Raw genomic sequence first — 25,456 nt, 5'->3', positions numbered from 1 at the left:
CGGGGAGGGAGAGGCGGTCCTGGCAGGTGGAGCAACTACAGAGCTCCTGGCACATCCAGGAGGAAACTGTGCTGCTGTCATTTGAGGACACACACACACTGCCATCCAATTGATCAGTCCTGATTTTTCCGCCTTGATCCTTCCCTTAATCTTGAATCCTAGTGAGACAGGAAGTTCCAACAAACTCTTGTCCTTCACTGTCTTTCCTTTCCTGTTATTATGGCTTCCTTGCAACTTTTATTACCGGCTTTAAATCTTTGGCTATAGTCAGGATCTTTCTTCAACCCTTGCCCTTGTTTTTGTTCTTGATATGATTTGTGTCTATTTTTTCTCTTTGTTTTTCCTTTAGCTTTTTTTTTTTTTTTTTTTTTTTTGCTGTAAAGATGAACCATATGTGCAGGGACAGGTTAGTTACAACTTAGCTAAGTATTTTCACACTTCTTCAATATGTCTGAGTGTTACCCGTATCATCGAATCTCCTTTGTGTTTGCTGTTCACCTGTGCATAACACATCCATCTATAGAAAGAAGGAGAACCAATTAGACTGACACCCCCCAACCCTGCCAGATTGGAAGATCTTCAAACAAACAAAAACAATTTTTGCTTCCCCCCATATGATCACAGCTGTGCTTTTAGATTCCATCTCCTTAGAAAATACATGACTGAAAGCTACTGTGAATCCTATATATGCATATTTTCCCCCTCTGTTGATAGCGCTTGGCATGGATGACAGTCTCTTCACAGTATCTCAGGGCTCTATGGCCCCAACATTGAGATCCTCTGGATTAGACCTCAGGCCAGGGGTCAAGAGCTCAAATGGCCACGAAAGCCAGGTAGGCAAATGAGTGAAGTAGACAGGACATAAGAAAAGTGTTCTCTTCCACTACCTTCTTGAACTATGAAGTCTTCTAAGGTTATCGTGTGTTTTCCCACATTTGATAAAGATCTGGGTATGGAGAAATAGGTCTCTACGATAGGAACATTTCCAGCACAAGCATGGTGATAAAGGATACCTGGCACTGAGCCTTAGTCCAGAGGAGTTGCAGAGGGTGGTGGAGACTCCAACAAGCCGAGGACACGTGTTATGTCTGAAAGGGACAGCTGTTACTCAGCTACAACTGCTGGTAGCCAGATCAGTTATTTTCCTTCCAAAAAAATGTGATTCTTGCGTAAAACTCCCATTTTTTAAATGTGTTGGCTCAGTTGTTTTTTAATTAATGAAAGCTCAGCCTTCATTGAATAGACGCAGTCACAGAGGCATCATTATTATACACAGAAGCTTGCTCCATGTTTTCCAAAGTTTCACTTATGGGGAAAAGTTTTTTGTTTGTGTTGACTCAAAATCTAATTCTTAGCTACTCCCAAACACTGCCTTAAGCCTGCATTTAGAAGATACAACATGAATCAAACCCTGCCCTCCCCAAGAACATGCACAAAATTGGAAAATAAAGAGCAAGTTACCACTGGAGGATTCACCTCTGGTCAGACATACTGTGGCTGCAAGTGCTGCTCAGTGTCCTGGAGTTCTTCTCTGGCCAGTTGCAGACCAGAGACAGCACCCTTCAAAGGTAGCACCAGAACCCTTCACTGCACTCTAGGTAGATTCTAACCAGTGCAAAGGGCATTTTCTCTTTCTGGTTAAAGTCTGATGTTGTCTCGCTGTTTTTAGTAAGGTAGTTGCACATCATTAGTACAATCACAGACTGCCTAACCTTCAAGCCTAGTTTTCCACTTTTTAACTATGAGACTAGACATTCCACTAAAATTACTTATGCCTTAGTACCTTGATTTGTAAAACAGGGACAGTGGTTGAACCTTTCTCATGGAACTGGCATAAGGGTCAGCATAGGGAAAGTGCTTAGACGTAAGTCTAGCACATAGTGAATGCTATAAAAATATTAATACTGGCTGAGTGTCCTTCATCCAAAATTCTTGAAACCAGAAGTGTTTCAGATATGGGTTTGTATTTTGAGAATTTTACATATTTTCATGTGCATATTGAGATGGCCTTGAAATGAGACTCAAATCTAAACACAGAATTCAAATACAACTTACAGATATACACATAGCCTGGAGGCCACTGTATGCCATATTTTCAGTGCACCTGTCACTGTAGCCTGTACCATGAAGACAACTTTGGGATTGTTCCACTGAAGCATCATGACAGAACTGAAAAAATTCCATATTTTAGGGCATTTTGATTTCAGCTCTACACATTAAAGATGTCCAACCTGTAAGTAACGTTGTCACTATTATTACTATGGCCACTGTGACCTATAAGTATGCCACTAGTGTGTTCCACCCTATCATGAAAAACATCATGTCACATGTGTGACTTATACTTGTAAATACTGAATAGTTCTCTGGTGTGAAAAAATAAAAGTGTAAATAGGGCCAAGGTAGCTCAGTGATGCTGCTGCCTGCTTTGCAAGTGCAAGGTCCCAAGTTCAATCCCCAGTACCAAAAAATAAAATAAATAAAATTTTTTAAAAAATATTTTTGAATCCTGGCATGGTGGCGCACGGCTATAATCCCAGCACTCGAAAGGCTGAGGCAGGAGGATCTCTCTGTGAATTCGATACCGGCCTACATAGTGAATTCCAGGTCAGTCTCAACTACATAGTGAGACCCTATTTCAAAAAAAAAAAAAAAGTATAATTGATATTATTGATATTGTGTAAGAGGAAGTAAAGGCTAAAGGAACAGAGGAAGTATAAAAAGGGAAAAGAGAAAATATGTAAAAAGGAAAAACATGCAAAGAATATCTTTGTAAACAGGGAAGGGTACAGGAGCTGAAGGGAGGGCTGGGGAATGGGGAAAAATAAGAACCAAGATAAGTCATAGGAAGGTACAAGATCCCAGTGATGATTGTAACTGTATTGTATACTTACAATGTACTGGTAAATTTAATAAAGATTTAAAAATCATGTCACGATAGGGCTGGCATCGTGTTCTTTGAACACTGTTAACAGAGTCCCTTTGGGTTTCAGTTGGTCACAAAGGCTCTATCAGACTTCTCAGCGATCTCATTCTTGTCCAGAGGTGCCACAGTAAATGAGAATAGGCATCAGAACAGTGAAACTGCTCAACCCACAGGCATGTACTCAACCTACTGAAAATTTTTCAGGAGTCCTATTTTCTCCATTTTACACCTCTTCAGAATGAGGCACAAACTCAGGTCCTTCAGATTATGAGACTTGACACACTGCCAGCTATGCCAAGATGGCAGCTCATACCTTTCCAGAATGAAATGGTACAGTTTTGGATTGTTTAGTCGGTCTTTGAAATTATCAACCAAAAATGTACCCTCTGTTAGTTTAGATAACCAAAGCACTGGCTGTATAAAGTTGCTTAAGGTGGTTAGCCTCATCATAAACAGGTGAATTTCTGAACAGTTACCTTGCCTGCATCTGATAGTCTCTCTCCTCATCCTGAGCTCCTGGAGAAAGTTCAGAAATGCTTTAAAGTAGATGTCAGAAACAGGACCAGATCCTGTTCTGCCATTCATTTTTCCAAACTTGTCACCCTCTATTATTTTTGTCACCGAAAGATCACATGATCTGAAAGCCTATCAGTTTCCACTTACAAAGGGAAGTTATGTTCCTTCACTTTTAATTAGTTATAAACAATATTGGTTTTCAGGTTTCAAGCTACATAACAGAGCTAATGTTACTGAATTTAACTTTTATTTAAAAAAACAAGGTTTTTTATAGTTGGTAGAGGCCTATCATGAGTCTCGTAGATGTATTACTGCCTTGAGGGAATCCTGGTTGTGAACAAGTACATAAAATGTTCAAACGCACAATCTTGCAAAATCTTTCTGAGTTGCCAGATTTCATTTGTTGCCTCACACATGAAATAAGTCCATTTTCTTGAACATTGAGGTGTCCCCCAGCCTGACTTTTCTGCCTAGAAAATGCCATTTTCGTAAAGAGCTGTCATGCTTCGTGTCCTCTGGTTTATGATTTAGCTGTTCGGAAAAAGTGCAGGCTGCTCTCACTTTCTCAGTTCTGGTGATAAGTGTTTTTGTTTTATTAAATCTTTAAAATACTGGACTTGTTTTTTATGGACTCCATATATTCTTTTGTTCTTCTCTTTGACTCGTTAGATCACTTTTTTTCTGCCCTTTGTAAAAATGTTGGTGCCTTTCTGAAGAACACTGTAATCTCCAGCACAGATGTATAATAAAATGGAGGAACCTGTTTAGCCTACTGTTCTATCTGCTTCTCTGATGGCAAGGTCAGAGGCCTCTCAGATATGGCTCTTGCCACTTGCCTTGACAACTCAGAGATCATATGGTACAAATCAGAGAGGTCTCTACAGAATACAAGTACCAAATAACGTGTGTTCCAGGTGTGGACAATTATGAATGTAACTTACTAAGAAATCCTCTGTTAAGAAGCGAGTTCTTGTCCAGGTGTGAACTTGTGTGCACTCGAGCCCTAGGGTTCTTGTATGTATTCAAGCACTGGGACATTCTATGCATAAGTAGCCCTATTCTCCTGATTCCAGGGCAGCTCTTCTTCCCTGAAGAAGAGAACACCTGCAGGCAGCCCTGAACTTGGGTTATTCTCACTGGGCCAGTGCCCCAAGTCTTCTTGTGCCCCAGTTCCTACATTCCCAGGAACTATGCCACTTCATAGTTCTGTCCCTGCACAGAGGGGCCTCAAAAGCTTGAATTAATCTTGAGTACAACTTGGCTGCTCTACTGATGTGAATCCCCAAATAAACCAGTCCATGACATCCAACTGAACTTTTTCACGTGCACACAGTATCTCACAGGCCATCCTGTACTATTAGCTTTGGCAAGTACACTACAGCATATAATAAATCACGGAAGGAAAAAGCTTTTGGCCTACCATGGTGCAGGCTGCTGTAATGTTAGAATACAGAAAGCAGTTCTGTTTTTAGACATCCTTTTACTAACCAAACATTCATAATTTATGATTTCACTGTAAAATTCCTGCAACACTACACCAAAAGTAGTGCTGCCCTTTAATTAAGTGCTCTCGGTAGGAAAAACGTGGAACTGATGTGCCAAATGTCTCTCCGTGCACAGTGATTGATAGTGATTACATCTTTATGAACCCAGCCTAAAGGTCTCTACTTCCTGATGGGTGAAATAGTCTGTGGACCACTTCCTGAGTCTGCCTGGAGGGGATCAGGCGCTGCTAACAAAATTGGAGATAATTCGGAGGCACAAATTAGAAATATTGAGGTTTTAGGCCTTCATCGGTCTGTACTTTGTCACTAGTCTACTTGACTGTTCCTTGTGTCTGTGAGAACCAGTGACCAGATTTCATGCTGTCCTCGCACCTGGGTTAGAATGCAGAGTGAAGATCCCTTTAAGGAATTCTAGTCTGTCTTATGGATAAATTTTAAGATTGGAAAAAATGGATGGCGGAAAGTACTTCTGACCCTATTAGTATGTGAATAAAGAACATTATAGCCAGAGAAGATGTTAAGCTGTTCCACTTTAAAAAAATGTTTTTAAGATATTCTTTTGTTGTCTTTCTTTGAAAGTAGGCAAGTTTAATTTTTAGAGTAATGCCTCTAACTATTAAGGGACTAAAATCCCAAGCCAGGTGGGTTCATCATTGTTTCTACTTTGGTTTTTAACTTTCATCAACTAAGTAGTCAGGTCAGCACCAGCTTCTGGACACCATACTGAAAGGTCATATTTACCATACCTTAAATTCTTCAGGATCCTGGAAAGAAAGAGAACAGATCCATTGCAAGTAGCTATGCTTGTATTAAATGATCTCTTTATTGTTTGATTGCTTTCAGTTACAAATGATAGCAATCAAATCACCGCCTTGGAGCAATTCAGCCATTCAGTCATCTTACCCGTGCCTCCAAGGTGACATTTTTCTGGAGCTATGTGGATACTATGCATATCTGTTATTTTCTGATGTTTTTGCAGATTTGGCCCAGGCTTAGTCATCTATTGGTACGGATTTATCCAGGAGCTGGACTGCAACCGGGAGAGGGGCATCCTGCTCAAAGCCTGTTTTCCCACAGACATTGTCACTTTACGCCATGGCACTGCCTGACCCCAAAGATCCTGGAAGAGAAGCTGGGAGGAAGAGATGAATCCGGAAGCGATTTTACTTTCCTGCAGAGTAAACTCCAGGCAACATCTGCCCTGAACTTCAGCTGAACTCTTGTTGCGTGGCCACACCGTTACCTCTCTAGACAAACATATCAGGAGTTTCTGTTTTCCTTCATCCTGTGCTGATGCGAACAGCCAAGAACTCCAGACACAACCCACTCATTATGAACATTTCTGTCTCTGTCAAACAGTTAGTTTATGGATAGTCATAATCTTTCTTCCTTCCGGATGGTTTCTCCTTGTATAGTGGACAAAAGAAAACATGTGGAGACTGCAAGGTGTGATTTTTCAGTTCTCCTCCCAGCTGCTGAATCATCTTCTCTCTCTTTTTTCCCAAGCCTCCATTCATCCTTTCCCCTGCCCTTTCTTTTCGTATGTGCTTCCAGAACCCCAGTAGCATTGTCATCGTGGAATAGCCTAGAACAAACCTAGAGGAGCTGAAGATGTGAAGCTGGAACAGATTTCTGCTTTCACCTGCCAGGTTGAGCACACCTGAAGTGCAGCCCGTGCTGCTCCCTAGCCCTATGCAGTCTTTACAGTTTCCTGGCTTTTGTGGCCCCAGGCCAAACTGCAAAAATATACTAGATGAGAATTTCCTCTTTTGATAAGACTTATTTGGACACCAAACATTTTACATTTGTCTCATTTAAAAGTATTAGATATTTCTGGAAACTGCACTCTGGCTCGGGGGCTAAGGGAAAGGATCAGAACTAATGGCCCATGCTCTGTAGAGTTTATCTTTAAACATAACTAGTTGTCAGTATTATGCTAGCCAGTACCTTTATGAGTAAAAGAGCACATTCTGTAGTACACTGCTTTGTATCTGCATTTTACAGTGCATAATTACATAACATTCAAATAATTTGGACATTAGCAATGTTTGGCTTTGAATGAATTAAATGCACCAGAAATAAATCTAGGGAAATTCTTTTTTTTTTTTTTTCTTTTTTGGTACCAGGGATCGAACTCAGGACCTTATGCTTGTGAGGCAGGCTGCAGAATCACTGAGCTAAATCCCTGGCCCCACCTAGGGAAATTTTTACATAAGCAAAATAAAGTAATTTTATATGTTGTTCACATTAATTTATTCACTTCTATATCCTACAAACCAGACTTCAATGGAAAGTAAAACATGAATAAATTAATTATAAATATATCTTTTAAGAAATTAAAAATTATCTATTTCAAAAAATGTATTTAGGAAAATATTTGTCTCCATGTTAAGGAAACATAATTTTTTATATTGTCAAATAGGTGATCTGGGAAATATTAATAAAAAATGTGACTTCCAAGTACCTGTGTTACACAGATTGCTTGATTCTTTCAAAAGACTAATTTGTTTTTGCTGCTTTGGTTTATGTAAGAAGGTTTATAAAATTCTGCCTGTTGTTCTTCCTTTGTGTTTGTGTGTATCTGTGTGGTTGTTTGTTTTTTAGATAGGGCCTCGCTTTATAATTTAGGCAGGCCTTGAAGTGACTATGTAGCCCAGGCTTCCTGAAACTCAAGGTGATCCTTCCTCCCTGAGCCTCCTGTGTGCCACCACAGCCACCTGTTCTTCCTTTCAAAGGACATAAACATGCTGGGTCTAAAACAGGACCTTGACTCTGGAGTGAGGCTACATTAAATTCCAAGAGAGAGGAAGAAGGTGAAATGATAAAGAGGTGTCAGACAAACTTGATTTCAGGGTGAAATTCACTGTGCGGGTTTTGTAAGTGAGACAGAAGGATTTGAAACTACTAGTGTATTGCCTTGATACGCATACACTTTAAATAAAAATGTTCTTAAAAGTAGATTTCATGGTATGGTTGAAACTCTCCCCCCATAGGAAAAAATTACATATATCTGCACTGATGTTGAAAATCCTGTTAAACCCCTGCCAAGGATTTGTTTGTTTTATATCAAACAAATTTATGATGAGCAGGAACAAATAAATTAAAAAATAAATAAATAAGGTTCTTGGATTTTGTACTTATTCTTCTACCTGGAGCTCTGACATAATGTGTTGTGAGAAGGTACTGGTTTTCCCTGGCAAAGGCACCTCGGTTATGAATAAGGCATTAATTACAATTTAGCCTTTAAAAATGAGACAGAAACCAGTGCTAAATATACATTCTGTGATAAGGTGACAAGTGATTCAAAAGTAAGCTTTTTTCCCCACACAAAAACTAATGCAATTGTTATATTGACTACCTTTGATTTGGGGTACGGGAAAGTAGAAAGTAACGTTTCCAAATTGGAAGCTTAAAGCCACCTTATATTTTCTTTTATTTAAAAAATATGGGGCTGGGGATTTAGCTCAGTGGTTCTGCCACCTGCCTTGCAAGCGCAAGGACCCAAGTTCAATCTCTGGTACCAAAAAAATGAAAAAAAAAAAAAATACTTATCCAGGGGACCGGGATTTAGCCAGCTGGTTCTGCCATTTGCCTTACAAGCACAAAGGTGCAAGTTCGATCCCCAGCACACAAACACGCGCATGCGCGCACGCACACACACATACACACACACACACACACACACACACACAAACCTTATCTGTGTTTCATCTCTATATGTTGTTTGCTTGTTTGGGTTTTTTATTGTTGTTTGGTTTTTTTTGGTCTAGACAATATAAATAGCCTGGGAAAATAGACATGGATGACAACTTATATGTATTGTTGTCATCATTAGGAGAACATTAACATGGGGGCCAGGGATTTAGCTCAGTGTCCACCACCTGCCTGAGTTCAATCCCCAGTATCAAAAAAAAAAAAAATTATTGACATGAAAACCAAATCTTGTTATATGGAGCATTATTATGCACACAAATTGCACCAAGCAGGAGTGTATAAAACATAATTCTTAAGTGCTGTTCTCTCCTTCGTGCAGAGATTGGAGAAGCATCTGCTCTCACAAACACAAGAGCTGCATTTGAAGTATGGGCAAGGATTGGCTCAGAGCAGAGCCCATCCAATGCTGACACTTTGGGCAACTGCATGGGCTCCTTCCCACCTTCCTAGCCTCCTCTCCCAGAAAACCATAAACAATTCAGAATTATTTTTATGCCTTCTGGTGAGATATATGTCAACTCTTCAAAATTCTCCTACGCTCACATATAAAAGGTAAGGTTCAGGGGTCTAGAGTAGAAAGTGGACCTCCAGGGGAAATAATTTTCTTTTAACCATAGGTGTGTGTACCTGCTCATTATCTGTAAGGCTTGATTTCACCCTGGAAAAGATGATAAATTGTTGGTCTTTGGGGGGTGCATTAACTCATGGAAGCCACCAGAGGATAGCTTGGAGCGCTGATGAGGTAATCTACTAAATGGTCCCTGGTGGGCCACCCTAATTAATGCACAGTGCCAAAGTGAACAGTTAATTTACTCGCCTCCCACTAGAGAGCAACACCCATTGTTTCCTTTCCTCTGTGAAACCAAGATGCCTTAGCTGTTTGCTCTTTTTAACCTGCTCCTATCAATGGACCTGGTTTTTCGACTAAATTAAACCTTCTTTGCGTTCCTGTTTCTTGCCTTAACTGTTCCTGTCTTCCTGGTCCTCTTCCCCTTCACTAACCCTTGCCAGTTTCCTTCCACATGGATGTGCACTGTATAGTTCTCACTTTGGCTCTTTTTCTCAGTAGAAAAATGATCCGAGGGCCAAAATACATAGCTTCTAAATCCTGGTGCATATATTCACGGGGGTGGGGTGGGGATTGGCCTAATCTCTTTGGAGATGAGCAAAATCCAGGCATCCTTCATGTGCCAAAATTTTCAAATACATATGTGGTACCTGTAGGATCATAAAACTTTTAACTTGAGTCATAAGACTTTACAAGGTTAAATATGGTATGAGGTTTATGCCATCAGTAAATGTTTTGATACAGGGAGCCAAGAAAACATGTAAGGATTTTAGAGATTCTTTTCAGCCTAAGTGATGGTATTCATTTAGTTAAAATTATGAATTAAAATAGTACAGTATCTGTATTATTTAGAGAATTTCTCAGCCTGTTTATTATGGAGACAGCTTCCCACTGTTCATGTGATCTAATGGACTAGATTGCTTGAGAGTATTTTATGACAAGAGAAAAGGCTCCCAATGGGCATCTTTTTTTTTTTAGAAGGGGTACGGGGCTGGGATTAAAGAACAAAGCAAACTTTACTAGGGAGGAAACTAAAACAATGGGAGTTTGCCTGCCGTATCCCAGTTTACAGATAAATGCCCATCTGAAACTTGTCTGAGTGACTCCAGTTAAGGCAGAGTTCTGTGTGACAAAGTCTGGGTCATAGAATTGAATTGAAAACTAACCTTCATAGAATTGAAAACTTAACCTTCCTTTACATAGTAAAATTGGTCTAAACCCATTTTATTAAGAATGTGCCTGGATTCCAAAGATTAAATAAGGAAGAGGAATTGTGAATTAAATAATAACCAGCTTGGATTCCCCTTCTGTTATTACCTTCCTGGTATTGTTTTGCATAAGGCTGTGGGACAAAGAGCCTCTAAGGTCAAGCACTATAAATTACACTTTCGTACAATAGTAACCCACTAAAATTATTTCAAAGCCTGATCAAAGTACTTCAAAAGGACTTCTAAAACTTTTCCAGCATGCAGGGTTGGGGACAGGCTCATTTGATGCCTTAATTTGTTTTTGCATAGCAAAAGCTCAATCTTAATGTCATACCTACTTTATATAAAATCTCACTGAATAATTAAACAAATTCAACTTGTCTTTATTGTCCCGTGTTAGTAGTAAAAGAGTTTTAAATTTTCATCCAGTTAACTAGGACAACTAAACATTGAGTCACTTGTAATATAAGGAAAAGTAGCACTTTAAACTAAGCATTAACGTATTGATTAAATATGACAGTACTGTGTTGTGGCATATGTTAAGGCTAACACTAGAAGGCTATCCCGTTCTTAGAATAAAACAGGTCTCTGGATTTATTTGGCATTTTAATAATAATCATATCGACGGATGCTTTTAATTTTCAGCCTTTTCCCTCACTTGGTTCCTCCAGAGCTATCTCCTGTCAGGCAAGGATGATGGGAAGTACCCTAGCAATTGCGAAGCTAAGCAGATTCTGGGCTCACCATGTATAAAGCCAGCGTGGACAGCTGCAGCACTGTCGTGCTCAAAGAAGAACCCGTGGTACTATGTCAGGGCAATTTTTATTTTTTAAAAGGAAGGTCGTTTTGAAATGCTGACATGAAATATAACTAAGTCAATTAAGTAATAACAATTGAAGTTCAGAGTTTAATTGAGGGCCAAACATGAAGCTGATGACCATTAACCTAAAATAGTCATTAATTCCCCTGGAAACTGCCATGGTTAAAGGCAGCTCTAGACTAACTGGCACTTTTTTCTTTTAAAAGTGCCTTTTGTCATTTTTACATTCAACACAAATACATTCAGAAATAATTTAGTGAGTCTATAGTAGACTGTCTGTATTTTTAAAGTTTCAACTGTGATTCTCTTGCAGGACAAGTCAAAATTTAAAACTGCCATTTTCTGCATAAAGCATAGTGTTTTAAGTAAACTGAAAGATGTGCATTCTTTAGTTACTTATTATTTATTTATCTTAATTGGGACTTGTTTCTGTACTGGTTTAATACAAGATTTTTTATTAGACTATAAACTCCATGAGAGTAGAAATAACATTTTATTTCATTCACTACTGTATTTTCCAGTACCTAACAGATTTCCTAGTGTAAAGTAGTTATTCAATAAATATTGACTAAATAAATGTTATTAAATTTATATTAAAATTATTACTAGCTTACACTAAGCAAATAACTGGAACCTTTGGTTTCCATTTTCTTTGAAAATAGGTGTATTTACTAGAATCAAAGAAAAACCACATATGTTGAGGTTAAAGAATTAATTACTTTAGAAACCATCAAAATCTGAAATAAAGCAAATTTATAGAGAATATTTTAGGATGCATACTTAGTTTTAAGGGGAATTCATAGACTGTATTGCATTTGCTTTAAAATTAGCCTTAGAGCATTATTGTTTACCCACTAAATTGTTAAATGAGAAGCTTAAAAATCTTATCTTTCCTTAAAGGCTTATCTTTATATTTCTACTTTAAAAATAATTTACCTTGAAACCATGTGAGGCCCCAAATCAATGTGTTGCACTCATGAGTTTTGGGATGGTCAGTGGAACTATTAGCTTAATTGCAAGTAATACTTCTAATTGCTTGCTTTTGTAATGCTAAAATGATGGCCAATGTTTCCTGGCCAAAGAAGTGGTTGGTGGCTTAGGAAAGAAGGTTGCTTTGGTCATTTGCCAGTAGGATCCGACCTTTGGAGGGGCACTGTCCATGAACTTCTCAGTGGGCATTTCCCCTGTTAATCATCAATTCCTACTATGTTATCATTTGAAAGCTAAGACTTTGGCATATTTCCTCATATTTTAGGAACTTGTAATACAAAAAGTTCTGGAACTTCACATTTCTTCTTTGCCAGTTTCCCAAGGCTTCATCTGCGGGGGCTCTTTGGGATGAGATTTTCTCTTTGAATGTCTGCAGAGAAATGACCCCAGTAAAGGTATCTGTGAGACCAGCTACTCTGACTCCATGCAATAATTCTGTCTTGTATTTCTAACTGTAAGGATACTTAAGGCACAGATATTTATTGAATCCCAGATGTGTATTTAGAAGTACTGTACCTGAGGAGCAGTGGAGAATTTTTAAATGAAATAAAAGTTCACTCCTGGAGAAAAGTAATTATTACTTGTCAAAATGGAAAAAAAGATTTAGAAATTTCAGAAAAGATAATCACAATGTAAGACAGAAAAAGGGAAACCTGTGATTCTTTGAATAAGATTTGAACAATAGATTTTATTCAGCAAATAGTTTTACATTTGCTTATAGTGGCAGCATTCACTGCTGTTGAGAAGGATTCTGAGGCCAAGTTCAGCTCAGCAGGAAATAAGTTTATGATCAGTTGTGGGCACTAGTCTTTGAAGTGGGTAGTGACCACATGGATACCACATACTTTCCATTCCTGCCTTTCCATTCATTTTCAATGCAAATATGAATGCATTCTAAGCATTTGGAACAGAATTTATAACTGTTCACTGACCAAGTAATAAAACAACCAGTAACATTTCCCATGGTTCTGAAACATCAAGTGAGGTGCCTGTTTATGGCTAACGTTTACCTACAATTCAGATAAGCTAAGTATAGTGATAGGAACATGATTTGAAAACACAATAAACACTAGAAAAGCAGAGAAAATCATTTCAATAAACTAAAGGCCTATAAGTTAAGTGATGTTATTGATGAGAAGAATGTCTGTATTGTTTGATTCTTCATGAAGATTCTGAGATTTAAGGATTATTTTACATCAGATGACTTTCTTTATATCTTCCCCAGTTTTGGAGGGGGTTGATTTTTGTTTCTGTTTTTACCCCAAAGTGGAAATGCAATTCAAGTTCAGTGGCAGATTCTTCTCCTTTCTATTTCACGGCCTTCGTATCATCCAGCTATCAATTTTCTTCTTTGCATTTTATAAGGTATTGTTATGGTGTGTGTCTAGGTATCTCCCCAAAGCCTCTTGCAGTCATAGGTGGTGCTTTTTCAAAGGTGGATAAATCTAGAATATATGATTAGTCCATGGTACAATGCTAGGATTACTAAATCAGTCCACTGATTAGTTTGGCACTGCCCTAATCCTGGTAGCAGAGATAGAACATAAGAAAAGCAGAAAAAAAGCTGCTAAGGCCCTTCACTTCCTTCTGCTTGCCTGTCACCCCTGTTTTTCCTCTGATGCCTGTCTGCCATGCCATCCTGCTTTAGAGCCAGTTGATTAGGGACTGAGGTTTCTATAAACTGTGAGCTAAGTAAGCTTTTCCTCCTTTAACTTTAGGTGCCAGGTATTTTTTCTCAGCAATGTGAAAAGTAACTAGACTGGCATTGATTGTGTATTTATTGGTTTAAAATATGCTCCCATCAAAAGTACTAAAGGGCCAGGGATTTAGCTTATTGGTTCTGCCACTTGCCTCACAAGTGTAAGGTCTGGCGTTTGATCCCTCGTATCGTACAAAAAAAAAGAAAACTAAAATATTTTCAAGGATGAAGAAGATAAGTATGCTGTATATAGTAATATGATTTTTGTTAATATGCTTACTGTTAAGCCATAAATAATTTAAATAATTTTCCTAAAACCTTTTAGTTGTATCAATTTATTCTGGCAGCTAAAATAATGACAATTTATGTGGAAATTAGTAGCCAAAAATTTTAAAGTATTATAATTTGTGATAATTTGAATAAAAATCCATTTTAGAGTTACAGTTTTTTTAAAGTTTTGCAATAAATGAAAACAATAAAACAATAAAGAATAATTAAAAAGCAGAACAAAGAAAAACGGTGATGTGGACATGAGTATATTATATATTAACAGAAAATCGGGATTTGGATGAATTGCATTCATTGTACTTGCTTCTCAGCTATCCTTGAAAGTGATTCCCAATGATAAAGGGGTTACAATGGCAGATTGGGGCCAGAGATGAAGGAAAAAGCCCAGGTGAGAATTACATGTTCAGTTGTTCCTTGACAATTTCCTAAGAGCTGTGTAGAAAGGAAAGTTGTGCTTTTAGCAATTTTGAGACAAATTTGAGTCATAACCTCAGAATTTCAGAATTGGAAGGTGCCAGAGGCCTCATTTTACAGATCTGAAAATTGAAGTCTAGAGAGATCAAATGAATTGTCCAAGGTCACGAGGCTGGGTCAGAATCTACCTCTTACCGCTCAGTCCACTGTCTTTTCTTTTACAGGGTTAACAGTTTGATTTCTGAGAAAATTTTCAATGCCACAATTTATGTTTACAATTTATAAAGTAAAAGGTCATGGTATGTATTTTCATCAACATTCTTGAACCTTGAGCAGAACTTTGTTTTGGCATTGCCCCTGACCTCCTAATGTCTGTAGTAGAGATCAGCTGGTTTTTTAGCAGAAATGGTTTTTATTTCATTTGTGTCCTAAAACCCTTAACATTTGGTGACAGTGATTTCTTTACATTGGCATCTAGCCTAAGTGTGAATTTGAAGACATTTTTCTCCTTTGGCCAATTTGCATATTAATTTTATTTTCCTTCCACTGGAGATTAAAAAGAGTCTCCACAAATATTATGTTTACCATCTTCTTTTCCTGGGAGGAGAAGATAATATTTAAACCAACTGATCATCACCAGGAGTGACTAGAATGTAATATTCTAGAACTATAGCCAGGAAATCCTGGTGCTTTATCAACAAGGCTGGAATCCTTCTCTCTCCACCTATAGACAGCCAGACTCACTAAAGGCTTCAGTTTCTTCATTTGTAAAATTGAAATAATACCTATCACACAGGACTGTTGTGAGCATTAAGACCAGTGCTCAATACATCATAAGTCACAGCCCTGATAAAACCAGTGTCATCATATATTATTGTTTTATATATTATATAGCTCCTAATAAATTATTACTACCATAGAATCCATTCAATAAATTATATACCTTATTGTAAAACTATTTTCTGTGTTCTTATAGAAACCACTATCAGGTAGATAGTTTGGCTTATTACTGCTTTTCCTAACACTCATTTAGGAGAAAAAATTCTCCAAAGTTAAGAAATAGGCAGGACAAAATCCTTGTTTGAAGGCTGGAACAAGTCAAGTTGATTGTATTTCCAAACAAATGTCTTGTTAAACATTCTTCTCCTCAGAGGAGAGCTCAGAGGCAGTGTGCTCATGCTACTTTTGATAGTGACTATAGCCTTTGCCATAAATACCACTTCAGTGGCCACACAACGCAGAAACCAAGAGTACTTGCACTATCTGATGGCCGAAATCCTCCATGCACCAGATGAGTCCCACAACAAGCGTGACATTGTTATCTCAGAAAAGCTTCCTTTAAAGGGACTGAAATTCCCTTGCAGCCAGAATCCTGGGAAGAATTACGTTTGTGAACCAAAGCACCACTATACCTTCTCTGGGCCACTGTCAATCCAGTGAAAGAAAGCATAAATGCTCTTTGAATTTGATGTTTGAAAAAGCAAGAAGGTAGAGTATAAGGAATTTAAGGAAATTTCTAGTTTGTCCCTGGTAACACTGTTTGGAGTGGCTTTTTAAAATTTTGTCGATCATGCCACTCTTACTTAAACATTATTAAAACACAGGAAGTTGAGCAACTCCTAAACAATTAAACAAATATTGATCCTTCCCTCACAAAACACAGGCCAGTCTTAGATGTTGGAGACAGATTCTGAATCACCTTCTCTTTGGCGGCTGAAAGCAGTGCAACAATAATGTTGGACAAGGAAAGAAACTCCTTTCATCTGGGGGCTTCAGAGTGTTTTGCAAACAATGAACCCAAGCTTCACAGCAACCTTGCTAGGTAGATGAATGCTCTTAATGTCCTTTCCTGAGAATCTAACAAATTTAGCTTTTCCTTCTGATTGAAGTTGCTTAAAGGCAACTGGAAAAAAAAAAAAGGCTTGTTTTGAAGAGACTACACAATTTCTCTAAACATAATAGGTGACATTTAGAATCTGAAAAAATTTTAAATATTAAAATATGTGCCTACCCAATCACAGAAAATAAATCATAGCATGAATTACCTAGTATTCTGATTAAGATCTAAAATGTCCCCCCAGAGTCTTACATGTTCAGAGGTGGGGCTCTCAGAAGGTGATTGGATTGTGTGAGTGCCGTGTGCATCAGTAGGTTCATCCCTGTACCAGTTTATAGCACAGTGACCTGTTAGGCGAGAGGTCCACTTGGAGGAGGTGAGTCCCTAGGGCCTGCCTTTGACAGATTTATCTCTCACTCTGGCTCCTTTCTTCTCTCTGTGCTTCTGGCTATCATCCTGATGAGAACAGTTTTCCTTTGCCACACCCTTCTGCAGGAGCCAGCTACCCATGAACCAAAATCCCTGAAACTGTGAGCCAGAATGAACCTCTTCTCCTTCACATTGCAAGTGTTATTTGTCCCTGCAACACAAAGCTAACATATCCAGACTGACTAATTAATGTGCAGAAGATGTCTTTCTACAGGGTGTTAGTGATATCTCTTAATTAGTGTTAATTATTTAATTATTTAACGTCTCTTAATTAGTGTTAGTTGATTAGAAAATAAAAATATCACTGTGACCTATCAGTAGGCTCCCTTGGAAGCTCTGTCCACATTTCCAACTTCCACTGTGGGGCAAGGACAACTTAAAGGAAAGCATTACCAAAGTTTCATGGGGCCTCAATGTCCCCTTCTCTTGCTGACCTGTTGGATAAATGAAGAAAGGGAAAATTGAAGAAGAAAAAAATCATTTTCCTTTTTAGTTATATAGAGCAAAAATTTAATAGAAGTAATAGTACTTGAGAATAATTTTACAGCAGGCTCCTTTTGCATGGTAGACTGCATGGTATAAATATAATTCAGACTCTATATATCTGAATTTAAAATTTTCAAACTAATTTGCATTTGACTCAATAATATCTGTTAAAAACATGAAACCTGACACTTTCCTGAAATGACTTGATCTGATTATTACCTCAATTTGATTTAATTTTATAACACAGTGACATCAAATTATACAGTGACCAAAACATATATTCTTCTAGTCTGTAAGTGTTAGATGTAATGAGGAAAAGGCTTCTTAACTGCTGTGGAAGCCGTAATTCCCCATAGGCTGGAACAGGAATCATTCCAGAAACAGCCTGATTGGGCCTCCCCATATAGGTCATGAGTCAATATGACCACCCTAGAAGGGCTGAAGTCAGCTCCAGAGCGCTCATAAGCACTCAGAATGAAAACCCAGATAATTCATTGTCTGTATAAAGCCACCTCTCCCCCACCCCTTTCTCACCTTTATCCTTTCTAATAGTGCAGTTTTAATCAGGAACTCAAAGAAAATGCTTTAGCATAGCCCATGGAGACTAGCCCAATAATGACTATGCATTACCATCTTAGTTGGTAAAAACAAAACAAAACAAACTATTTTCAGAGATTTCAGAGAGCTTGTCTTCCCTGATAAAAGAAAAGGAAATCCCCCTTTCTGTCATCTCTTCCTTTTAACTGTAGGGTGGGACATTTAGAGCTATGGTGGCCATCTGTGACCATGCAGAAAAGGCTAAGAAATCACCAGAAACCTCCTCAGCCACTGACTCCCTGTTAGTACTGTCAATCCTTATCATGTAAGAAAAAATAAACTCATCTTGTTTCAGCTGTTATTCACTGGGCATTCTGTTACTTGTATCCAAATTCATTCCTAACTGACAAATCTTGTAAATTACTTGAACAGGACCCTTGTTACTTTCTCATCCTGCCCTATGGAAGACTTGAAATATCTAACAGAGTTATTGATTGCTCAAAACCTATCCAGAGACACAGGTCCCTAAGCAATCTAAATTCTAAGAGGACTAATACCCTTTAGAGAGAGCAGACATTAATTAACAGGGAGTATTTGAAAATCTATCATGTCTGTACCAGAATTGAAGAATTATTCATATTGACAGCATAATTTCAAAATTAGTTATGGAGCTGGGCATGGTGGTATGCACATGTAATCCTGGTACTTGAAAGGCTGAGGCAAGAGGATCGCTGCAAGTTCAAGGCCAGCCTGGGCTGCAAAATAGCTCAAGTCCAGCCCAAACTACATAGTGAGACCCTGTCTCAAAAAGAAAAAAAAAAGCCCACTAGTTATGAAAGTAAAGGGGCCCTTTTAGAGAACCATGAAAACAAATCATTAGTAATATATGCAGTCACTTTGGAACAACCATTCCCCCTCTCTCTACTCTCTCCTCTACCACAACAAAATATTGTTTTGATTGAATTGTTCGATTGAATTATATTGACCAAAATCTCTATTTTCCAGCACATTCAAAATAGTGCAATAATAAGCGCTGTACCTACTCTGCTAAGCACTTAATACATGTCTAATTCAAACAGGTATGATTATCTATGAAAGAGAAGATAGAGCCTAGTCATGATACCCAGCAGCATTGGTGGCAGATTTCTAGGTTCTAATTATAGATCCAGCTCACACAAGCTGTCTGGATTTAGGTAGTTACTTACCTCTTTGGCACCACAATTGTCTCATCTATAGATAACAGTAGAGATAATAAGCCCTCATGCATACATATTGCAAAGATTAAAGCATTTAATATATGTGAAATACTAATAATGGAACCCGGACTTAGTAATAATTGGCAAATGTTAGCAACCACCAGTACCTTTTTTCCAGATAGGATCTTTGAATCTTACACAGACTAAGTAACTTGTCCAAATTTTTCCAGCCAGTGAAAGATTTGAACAGTCACTTCACCATGAAGAGATATGCCATATAAGTACATGCCAAGAATCCTGACATCATTTAGTCCTTAGTCCTTAAAATCAATGAGATACTACTATACACCTTTTAGAATAGCGTATACAAAAAAATTGATATTATAAAATGTTGAAGAAAGATATGGAGCAACTGGAACTCTCATACATAGCCAATAGGAAAGCAAAATGCTATTTTGTTAAACAATTGGCCAATTTCTTATAAAATTAAATACAGTTACCATATAACTCAGGAATTCTACTTTTAGTCATTTACCTATGTGAGATGAAGACAAATAATCTCACAAAAACTCCTCGGCAAATATGTACAGTGCTATTTAGGAATGCCAAAAGCTAGAAATGAACAAAATGTCCATCCATTTCTGAATGGATAAACTGTGGTACATCCATATAATGGAATACTACTCAATAATAAAAGGGAAGTAATTATTAATACATGCCATGACATGGATAAATCTACAAAGAATCATAAGATTATACATCCAGACTCAAATATTATATACTATATGATGCCATTAATGTAATATTATTTAAAAAGGCAAAAACTATAGAGACAGAAATCAAGCAATAATTGCCAGAGTTGAGGTGGAGAGGAGGAAATTAACTACAAGGTCCAGAGATGTTAGGATGTTGGCAATATTCTCTAAATTCTTCTGGTAGTTACATGATGTGTACATTTCTCAAAATCCATCTCAAAAACAAACAAAAAAAAATTCCCAAAATCCAAAACATGATGTAAATTATACCTCAGTAAAACAAAAAAATCAAATAAATGTAAACTTTTCAAAATAGATTAATACTATTTCAAATGAGCTTTTTAAAATTTTTGTAGTATTCTGACTGTATAAGTTAGGCCTTTTCCTGATTCAAATTACTACCTATAAAATTTTAACTATATTTATTATACTAATTCAACTCAAAATAGGAATATACTTTTTATAGTCAAATGGGGCCACAGAGCCAAAATTTGGAAGAATAAATTATATTCAAGCCAAAATAAAGAAAAAATATATCCTGCTTCACAGCTTTGGACAAAATATTCCACACAATTCAACAAGTATTTATTTGACATATGTTACTTTAATCTATAAATTGGGCAGCTTTACAAATTTTAAAGACACTAGATAGCCATTCTAGATTCCCAAGTCTAGATTACTTCTGAGTATAGTTATAATGACATTATAGAATGTACTTCTAAGATAATATCTGGTACAAAATAAGCAAGTAATAACCATTAGCTATCTTATTAAATTTCCCCCAACCACGATTATTATTAAAGCTTAATAATAGGTTGTAGCCACCTGTGTTACTTACCCAGCAATGTTTCACCAGCACTGTTGCACCTCCCTTTCTTCTCCAGCTTTGCTTTTGTCCAGGTGGCTGCCATCTCCCACATGGCCACATTCTTCCTAAGGGGAAAAGAAATGTGTCAAGGGGCACATTGTAAATGCTGTAAGGCAGTCATGGTGCCCCCCACCACTTTCCCCACCAGCGCTTGATATGGCATGGGCATGTGCTGCAATTCACAACAAAGAAAACTGAGTGAAAGTCTGCTGTGGGGCTTCCGGAAAAGCTTTTCCTTGCTGATCAAGAATCACAAAGGCAGAAACAATCTCTTCTGCCCTTGTGATTGCATCTGATGGGATACATGAACTACTACAGTATCTGGTAACCAGTTGCAAGCCAGATTGCAGAGTAGCAAAGGGAGAAAAATGGAAAAGCCTAAGGTTCTGAGGCTATCACTTTATCCTAGGACTGCCTTGTTTCCACCTCTCTGCAATTTGAGATCATGGTTTTTACTCTTTTAGCCAGATGAGTCCAGGTTTTCCGCTGTTTGGAGGCAAAAATATCATAACTGATACATGTACTTACAGATAATACTTTTGTTTTTCACAGGATAGGAGGGGAACTAAGATCACAGAAAAAGAAGCAGGGCCCCACATTTATACTTAGACCTTTGGCATATTTATTTTAGTGAAGAAAAATAAGGGTTAAAAAATCAATTTAAAAACAAAAATAGAAATTTGATGGAGGATATATGGCAACTCTACTATCTTCACAACTTTTATAAAAATCTAAACTATTGGAATATTACAAGTTTAATAGAGGTTAAAAATAACAGTAAATTTAAGAAAAAGTGTGTTTTAAAGTGTGATGTGCATTTGCATAGCAATATTTTTACATGTAAATGACTTATATGGCAAAAGTCTCTCCCTTTACAGTCATTCTCATGCTGATCCACACAGAGTTAGAGCACTTCCTAAAAATGTTCAGGGGGTCAGCAATTACTGTGACCATTCAGTAGATAAGAGAAGAGCCATACTGGAGAGGCAAAGTGACCTGTAGAAGGTCACACACTAATTAGTGACAAAGCCAAGAATAGCACAGGTCCCTCATAATGGCAGCTTTGTTTCTTTCCTTTCTCCCCCTGACAGGCAAGATTTTTTTTTTTTACACAACCTCTTGGAAAAAGGAAATTCTCAATTTGGTGGAAACTATTCAATCTGGTACCACAGTAATAATTCAAAAACCTGTAAGATGGGAATCTGATTTCTCTCACTTAATTTTAAAAAGAACATAACTTGAAAATCAATTCATTGAGCAAAAGACCTTTGATATCCCAAGTATATCCAAATGCCTTGACTTTCACCAAATCTTAGCATGCTATGGTACACTTACAGGGTGCTTCAACTCAATAAAGAGCAAATGTCCTTTATACAAATCTATTTCTTAAAAACACATTTATTAGAATAAATTTATAAACAATGAGCAAAATTACCATGTATCTCTTTCAATTTTTTTCTTCTATATGAAACATTCTGATTTTGAAAGACATTAGTTTAAGTTTTATGCATAAATTACAGGATATGATGAAGCATGATCTGAATATTGTACAGTGAAGATAGGGGCTGTATAAAAAACTTTTCTTGGTGTCAAACTGAAACACAAAGTCTTCTTTGATATTAAAAAAAAAGCAGAGGTTATTAATACCCATCTGGAGGGTATAGAGGCAAATAATTAAATCTAGAACATTATTAACTTAACTCAACATAAACAAAACAGCAGTAGATCATACTAGAGACCAGGGAGGGCTCTCCCATAATAGGCATTTCCAAGGGAGACTGACAGCTGTCACTCTGTCATGATGGACAGCTGAACTGATCACAGAGTGCACTGATGGAAGGTTGGCTAGGGACTCAAGGATAACTTTTTATTGACATAGTCGTGACCTGTGATTAGACCAGTGAATTAGAGAGTAGGGGAGCATTTACCCCAGAAGATGTACAGGAAAAGAATATTAGAACATTTGTTTGCTTTTCAGTCTTAGAAATATGAGTTGTACTGGTATTTAATACATTTCACAGATTCTACCAGTATTTCCCAGTGTTACCAAGTAAATATTAATCATATGAAGCAGTTTGTAAAGAAATATATAGTGTATACACAGTTTTTCCCCTGCTATCAGTTTGTGATCACAGCAAAACTCTGTAGGTAGCATGTAAGAGTATCCACACTTATTTAAAAGAAATTGATCTGCTGTGTCTTAAGTACTTGCAAGGAACATGCTCACTTTCACAGGCTTGCTATTGTAGTCTGGGCACAACAGTCAACAAAGCATACAACAGTCAAAGTCTGATGTGCCATTCCACAAAGACCTAGATATTGCATTTATAAAATTAACATATCACCCCACAGAAGAGTAAAAGAAACCAACTAATGTTGCAATGCTTTTTAATTTCCCCAGATCACAGTGGGTGCTGATCTGTAGAGGCATGATGACACACACTAAAATGGAAGACAGGAAATAAATAAGTTAACCAATAAGTGTTTATGTCGGTTTTAAATAATGATAAGTGCCATGGAGAAAGGAGAATAGAGAGATGTGAATGAGGACATAAAGATATGGGAGGGGAGCACTTTACATGCTTGAAGAAAGTGATGTAGGCAAAGACTTAGATGAGCAAGAGGAGCCCTTGTGTAAAAGTCTTGGGTTGACTAAAGGCTAGCATCAGAGAGGCCAAAAACAGTCTGTCCTGCTCAAAAGGGACAACTAGGCTGGTGGCTGGTTATAATGAGCAGAAAAGGAGAATTACATAGATAGGGGCAGGACTGTGTATATGGCTTCATAGTTTCTGGTAAAGAGTTTAGACATAAAGCATCGTTTAAGCAGTCCAGGCTACTGAGTGCAGTTCAAGCAGAAAAGTGACAAGATGTGATTTGCATTTTTAAGAGAGTACTCCAGCTTTGAGACAAATAGGTTGTCAGAAAAAACAGGAAACAAAGATTAGGCAAGAAGCAGCATTGTTCATGAGAGCCAAAACGAAGAAAAACCTCGTGTACATTGGTGGACTAATAGATAAAGTGTGTCATATCCATAAGTGAAATATCATTCAGTCTTCAGAAGGAGATGCTACCATGAGATTAAACCCCGAGGAAATCATGTGGTGTAAAATAAATCAATCACTAAAAGAGAAATGCTGCATGGTTCCATTTATTTGAAGTGCATGGTGTATTGGTCAGCTTTTTGTTGCTAAGAAAACACTTAACATACATAATTTAAAGGAGAAAAGGTTTATTTTTGGTTCATGATTTCATAGGTTTCAGTGCATGGTCAGCTGGCTCCAAGGTGGAAACATCATGGTAGAAAGGTATAGTAGAGGAAAGCTACTTCTTCTCAGCCAGGAAGCCAAGAGAAGGGAAGAACCAGAGAGACAGGGACCAGATACCACATACAAGGTTCTCACTACCAATGACCTACTTCTTCCACCAGGCCCCTCCTCCTAACAGTACATTCCGCTGATCTAATGGCCTTCCAAATACTCCATCTTTGAACACAAGAGCCTTTGGGAGGACATTTGTATCCAAACAGTAACACCTATGTAATTAAATTTATAGAAAAAGTAGAATGGTGTTTCACATGGGAGAAATGAAAGTTGTTTAATGAGTTCAGAGTTTCAGAATGTTCTATGGACAGTTAGATGGTGGTGATGGTTGTACAGTAGGGTGACTGTATTTAATGCCAATGAACTGTATAATCCAAAATAGTTAAAATGATAAGTGTTAGGTATATTTACCATAATAAAAATTGAAGTTAAAAGAAAGAGACCAGGCAACAAATGACAGTAACCTGGAGTAAGTCAGTAGAAGTAGGTAGATAAAGGATATATTTTGGAGTAGAATCTAAAGATTTGTTAATAAATTAGGGGAGATGGGGAAGAAGGAAGGTGAGGGGAAAAAAAAGACAAGTTTTTTATTAAGTGGTTAGATGGTGGTTCTATCCACAGAGTTGAGGAAGACCTGGAGTAGAGTCAAAATCTAGAGTTCTGTCTTATAAATAACAAGTTGGAGATGCCTACCACAACATAATCAAGTGCAAATGTCAACTCTGGACACCATATATGAAGGCACAAGAAGAGTGTGTAGGGAAAGTAATTGGTCTTGCCATTAGAATGGGCTTGGAAGTTCAGAATATATTGTTTAATCCAAGAAAGCAGAATAGCTTTGAATATAACATACTTCAACAATTTCTCTTATGAATAAGGTGAGATGAGAAGAAAATAAAGTCCTCATGAAACCCCTGAAGAACTCCCTGCCCTCCTCAACTCTGGTAAGTGGTTATTGCGAAAGTGTGTGATCTTTAATGTCTCTTCCACCTCTTTTCCATTTGCTTTGTAATAATAACTTACTTCTCTTGTATAGCTATCAGCTTTCCCACTGATGTGTCCCCAGATGAAGAACATGTGTAACTAATATTTGTCACCGCTACAATTAAAGCAGCGCTCTGTACATAAAAGACATTCAATATGTGTGTGCATCCCTTAGGGGAACCAGGAGGATTTTTCTCCAATAAAGAGAAGAGTCTCTTGTCCTGGGGAAAACAGTAGGATGAAAGGAGATATTGCAATTATTGACCCTTTTTTCTGGAACAACATCCTACTTTTTTTTTAAACTAAATTACCTAGAAACAAGACAACAGTATGAATTATTCAAATGAAATGACAATTTCAAAAGGTCAATGCCACTTCTTCACTGGGAACTAAATCCGT

The 25,456-nt window shown here is 37.5% G+C and overlaps 1 protein-coding gene across 3 annotated transcripts in view; it reads left to right on the top strand.

The window, feature by feature from the left end:
* The window catches only part of Cdin1 (CDAN1 interacting nuclease 1), a 254,736-nt gene extending 229,722 nt beyond the window's left edge, over positions 1-25,014 (top strand). For 2 of the 3 annotated variants that reach the window (XM_019207575.2, XM_010624629.2), the window contains one exon: positions 5,924-7,096. In XM_019207575.2, the coding sequence (XP_019063120.1) occupies positions 5,924-6,053 (130 nt within the window). In that variant the 3' untranslated portion in view covers positions 6,054-7,096. Of the gene's footprint in view, positions 1-5,923; positions 7,097-24,951 lie in introns of those variants that run through there. The other variant, XM_019207576.2, reaches the window with a different exon arrangement.
* The last annotated feature ends 442 nt before the right edge of the window (positions 25,015-25,456 follow it).

The sequence above is a fragment of the Fukomys damarensis genome, unplaced genomic scaffold (assembly GCF_012274545.1).
Source record: "Fukomys damarensis isolate Sample0158 unplaced genomic scaffold, DMR_v1.0_HiC HiC_scaffold_17, whole genome shotgun sequence".
Lineage (NCBI taxonomy): Eukaryota > Metazoa > Chordata > Mammalia > Rodentia > Bathyergidae > Fukomys > Fukomys damarensis.
Note: the sequence above shows the minus strand (reverse complement) of the source record. Positions and strands in the feature narration are given on the sequence as shown.